General features: G+C 35.9%; 1 protein-coding gene across 1 annotated transcript; it reads right to left on the reverse strand.

Moving 5' to 3' along the window:
* Positions 1–2310: 2310 nt before the first annotated feature.
* LOC139890546 (2-alkenal reductase (NADP(+)-dependent)-like) lies at positions 2311–5381 on the reverse strand. Its single transcript, XM_071873420.1, has 5 exons — positions 5148–5381; positions 4492–4666; positions 3240–3406; positions 2987–3069; positions 2311–2689 (listed from the first exon to the last, which is right to left on the reverse strand). Exons 1-5 carry the CDS (start codon positions 5379–5381, stop codon positions 2311–2313), a joined length of 1038 nt encoding a protein of 345 aa, XP_071729521.1.
* Between the last annotated feature and the right edge of the window lie 348 nt (positions 5382–5729).

Here is a 5729-nt window from a genome sequence, read left to right on the forward strand (position 1 = left end):
GCATGTATATAAGTTGTTTGCTTGCAGGTGAAGTGGCGAGTGACACCGGGCAAAAGAATTCACTCTTTGTTAGCCACATGATATGTGGCGAGTGACATTCGGTTGTGAGGGTTCACTCTTTGTTGGCCACTTGGTGCATTGTGGTGAGTGATTTCTCTAATGTATGACTCGCTATTTGTTGGCCACATTGCGTTTAGGGAAAATGGTGAGTGCGATTACTTTGAAGTGCACTCTTTGTTGGCCACTTGTGAGGATGCAGGAAGTGTTACCAATTGAGACACACTTTTCGTTGACCACATTCGGGTGTACATGGTGGTGCGATCCGGTAGGCCCCTTTGTTGGCCGTGTACAAGGGTTGTTGGTGCTATTCATGTGATGACTAGCACATTTGGGAATGGTTAACCATTTTGCGTTCGTATGTTGGATATTGGTAGTGTAGCGTGTTATATTCTTGTTTATGCAATTAACATGCTAGTTTGTATTCGGTTTTGTTTATTTGCGATAGTGGTGCTAACTTGTATACGGATTTGTGTTAGTATGTGGTTGCTTTACTAGCTTGTATGAAGAATTGTGTTGGTTTGTGCAAGGAAGCAGGTTATGTATGTATGCATATAAGTATTGCACCCACTAAGCTTTTGCTTACTCCCTCGTTGTTTACCTTTCTATAGGTACCAGAAGATTTGGCTTCAACTGTTTCTGAATTTCGGGTTGTTACATATATCCAATCTTGCATCTCCATAAATACATAAATTACCTTTTCAAAGTCACTTACACGCGAATAAGCAGTCATCATCATACTTCAAGATATCATACTTCTTTCAGGCATTTCATTGAACAACAATACTGCATTTACAACATCTTCATTTTACTACATACTAATAGAGAAAGTTTTAGAATAGTAAGTGAATAGTACTACTTTCACGCTTTACCGACTTGTACGTTTCACATACACAGTTGTACCCACAAGGCTACTACTGTGCTACAGTCCTCGTCATTCTCCCCTAAAAATTTTATTAAAGAACTGTACAAAAACGTTGCTCCCATTTTTTTTAACTAACTTTCATCAAAATTACTACTATATACTAATTACTTTATTACTACATACTAATTGACATAGTTTGGGAACGGTAATTAAAAAGTAACCACTCTTACACTTTATCGGCTTGTACGTTGTGTATAAACGGTGTTTTTTCTTTTTTCTTTTTTTTTTAAATTCTCCTCCTCATTCTCCCCTACAAACTTTACTAAAGGACTGTACAAAAACGTTGGTTTCATTTTTTTAAACTAATTTTCATCAAAAAAACGTTATGCTTACTTCTTATTTTGTTATTTTTACCCTTCTTTTTCCCTACAATTTTTCCTAAACATTGCCACAAAAATTTTATACGATGACGCGGCATGGCACGTAGCCTAACACTAGTTTTTACCATACCCATTAATTAAGCTAGTCCATAAAATCACATCCTTAAAGAGGAATTCATCAAACACTTTTTGTAATTTCAGAACTTGCAGAATAAAACTCAATCAGCAAACTTCTCACAAATTGATCACCCTCAAGCTTTAATTTCAAACTTCACATTCACAATACTCAAACACGAACAACACGCTTTAATCAATGGCGGATATGTATAATAATTAGCTACGAGACTAAACCGTAACATATCAATATCAACATAACTTAAAACCGTAAAATCTTGGTTATCATTTTCTACGTAAGTACGTAACCGCTGATCATGGTATTGTACAAAAAAGTGTTTCGAAATGAAAGGTGTTGGAAGATCGAACGAGCATACTAGAAGAAACACGGATTTTTTTAGGTCGTTGATGTAGATAGAAGAGGTCCGATGGCAATCTGGTTTTCTTGCAGATGACATTAGATTAAATGAGCATGAATTTGTTTATACTGAGTTAGCGTTTTGCATTTATCCGTTAGGGATTTTACATTATCGTTAAAACAGGTTTCAATGGTGTTTTTAATCATCTGAAAATGGTGGCAATAGAAAAACGGATTATTCAATTTCAATTATTATATATAATGTATATGTATATGTATATGTATATGTATATGTATATGTATATGTATATGTATATGTATATGTATATGTATATGTATATGTATATATGTATATATACATATATGTATATCAGTATATGTAAAATGTACTCCATAATCATTTGAAAATGACGGTAAATTATGATGATGTGTAAAAGTAGATGCTTGTTCATTAACATAACACTAGAAAAGACTAAAGTAATGAAACATCATAACAGTTGCATTTAGAAATTAAGAAGTTAATTTTGAGAATATCCTTAATCATTTGAAAGCTGAACTATTTTCTTGCCAACATTATCACCATGAAATAGTCCAACAAAAGCCGGAGGAACATTTTCTAGACCGATTGAAACATCTTCAAGCACATGCATTTTTCCTGAACGAATCTGATCAATGGTCGTCGAAAGAAATTCGGGAAACAAGTTCAAGTAATCACCAGATAAGAACCCCTTAATGGCGATTCTTTTGTATATAACACTTAGCATATCGGGTGCAGCACGTTTTCCAGAATCAGTATATTCCGAAATTACCCCACAAACTGAAACTCGACCATGCAACTTCATGTTTGCAACTGCAGCCTCTAACATCTTGGCTCCCACATTATCAAAGTATATGTCGATTCCATCAGGGAAATACCTAAAACGATCAAATGTCGCTTTCTTAAAAGCTAAAAGACTATAAAGTTAAAAACTTTACTACTTTAGTAATATACTACTCCCTCCGTCTCAAATCTATTGTCCCCATACAAAAAATACGTAGTTTTAGGAAATTTTAGTAACTTCATTTTCCACCAATAATGTATATTCTCTCTCTCTCTCCAGATTAACCTCTTTTGATTGGTTGAAAAAGAATCTGGACAATTAATTTGAGACATTCCAAAATGAAATAATGGACTATAAATTTGGGACGGAGGGAGTATATTATACATTATACCTCTGGAGTGCTAAATGGAGATCGGTTTCTTCTTTATAGTTGAACGCTTCATCAAATCCAAGCTTTTCCTTGAGCATTGTTACCTAGAATTCGATTTAGTTACAATACTGTTAACTTAATCGGGTGTTGCACGTTAAAGACTGTAACTCGATTTCTTCAATATTGTTTTGATACAATGTTAACTTTATCATATATGAATATTAATGAGATCATAAAAATGATGTTAAGAATTGATGCATAGAATGTAGCAAACCTTCTTTTGGCTCCCAGCACAACCCACAACATAACATCCTAAATTTTTAGCATATTGACCAACCAAATTTCCTACAGATCCAGAAGCAGCAGAAACAAAAACTTTTTCACCTTTCTTAGGCTTGCATATTTCAAATAATCCAGCATAAGCAGTGAGCCCACTAAGCCCTGTAATCCAGAAACAAAAAGCCCATATAAGACCAATAATAAGAAACCAAGAACCACAGCTGAGCTATGTAATATCATATTGAATAGTTCTTGTCAAGATTTATAACCAAAACATTGTGTTGTAGCTCATGTGGTAGTGGTCTACCTCTCTTAGTGAGAGGTCAGGAGTTCGACTCCCGTAGGGTGCAGCATTGCACACAATGTTGCCCCTTTACCCTTGAATTCCACCCAAGGGTGCCTTTTGCACATCGCCTTGCGGGGGCAGTGAAGGAAGGGGGTTTTACCGCCCATGCCCTCGGATTGGGTCGGGTTTCCTCTGTAAGGATCGCATAGCCCAAACACAATGTCATGCAATATAAGCCTAAGAGTCCATCCTTATTCTAAAACCAATTGGTGATAAAATGACTTTCCCTTAAACTTATATGCATACATTTGTTTTGTCCCAAGACCGATGTGGGACTTTGGTTTGCACCCTTACAAACCTCCCCTCAAACCTAAGTCCATCTAGGCCTCCCCTCCAACGATAGTCCGGATCCAACCTTTACCGCCACCAATTCGGAACTCTCAACCTGGTGGGTAAGGCAGGGAGATTTCGATACAAGGCTTCCAGAATCAACTCATCGTGCCAGGGTCCCCTCGAACGAGAGCTGGGTCCACTCATCGCTGCTCAAGAACGAGGGGTGCGCCACGTCGCTGCGTGCGCTCAGGGGTGCGCCCTAATGCGCCGTCCACCACATCGGGGCTATGGCCCAACTTTGATACCATTTGTAAGGATCGCATAGCCCAAACACAATGTCCTGCAATATAAGCCTAAGAGTCCATCCTTATTCTAAAACCAATTGGTGATAGAATGACTTTCTCTTAAACTTATATACATACATTTGTTTTGTCCCAAGACCGATGTGGGACTTTGGTTTGTACCCTTACATCCTCCTGGGCAGCAGTTGGGGGCGGGTTATGAAACTGTAGGGAGATGAACGCGTGGGTAGTTAAGTCCCCCTAAGTAATCTCGTACTGCTGTTAAAAAAGAAAGATTTATAACCAATAAAGAATTTGGATATTGAAATTGTTGAAAATGAAGTTACCTAGAACCCCAACATGGTATGACAATGGTAAGCCTAGTGGGTTTAATTTGTTTAATATGAGCCCCTGTGATATGCAATACTCTCCCCAACTTATAAGGCCAACAACATAATCATCCTTTTCAAAATCAGGGTGTCCTGACGCGACTACTTTTCCAACACCATAAGCATCTATCATCTGATTAATCAAGCACATAATATACAAATGTTAAGATATGTTCTGGTAAATGACTGATGAAATTCATGTGAACATGATAAAAAACTACGGAGTAACAGTTATCTAATGTAGTATATGTTAATGTTAATGTTAATTTTTCTCTTTAGAACGAGTAATAATAACGTCTTAACTAATTTGTTAAGCGAAAATGATCTTTGTAGTTAGCTGTCAATTGTGTTACTTTTAAAATCTTGGAGGGCTGAAATGAAAGTTTTTGAAAATTTTATGACGGACTTGCATGAAACATTTCCATCCAATGATAATCCAATTTCTATTTCTATTAGAATTCAATTTAGCTAAAAACAGAACACTTTCATTCCTAACCTTATCAAACTCTCGAGTAAACTAAGTTTATATACGAATGTTCGGAATATAAAGAAAAAAGTGAAAGAAAACAACCTTAAACTAAAATACGGAGTACATTATTTAGTTGAGAACTAACCTCGCCTGGAACAATACCTGTAGCGAACTCAGAAGCTTTTTGAGAAAAACTATAACTCTTCATTCGGTTAATCTGATACGGGTCGATTGATACATAAAGATTTTTTATGATAATATCTTTGGATCCAGGTTTAACCGATAGACTAAATGGTTCACTCTTGAGCTCGAAATCACTTTCTTGTGGTGCTCCCTCTATTTTAGCCTTTATGGCTACGAAATTGTTTGTAACCTCCATTCTAAATTGGTGTCAAATGAATAAAACTCGATATAACTTAGAAGTTGCTAAAGAATATGAACTTAGAATGTTTGTAATGTAGGAGATAACAGGATACCAAATCACATTTTAAATAAGAGTATGAGATAATGATGACAAAAAAGAGCATAACGAGATTCTATAGTTTCCAAAATTAGGTATCAATAAACACCTTCCGCAAAAAAATGTACACATAACTATTTAGTTAGTATTGTCTCAATATAATACTATCCACACAAAAAAACACATAGTTTAAGAAAAAGTGACTGTCGCATGTACTTTTTATTTATTTTCTAGTTTTACTCTTTACTTATTACTTACATTTTTGTA

The sequence above is a fragment of the Rutidosis leptorrhynchoides genome, chromosome 2, assembly GCF_046630445.1.
Source record: "Rutidosis leptorrhynchoides isolate AG116_Rl617_1_P2 chromosome 2, CSIRO_AGI_Rlap_v1, whole genome shotgun sequence".
Taxonomy (NCBI): domain Eukaryota; kingdom Viridiplantae; phylum Streptophyta; class Magnoliopsida; order Asterales; family Asteraceae; genus Rutidosis; species Rutidosis leptorrhynchoides.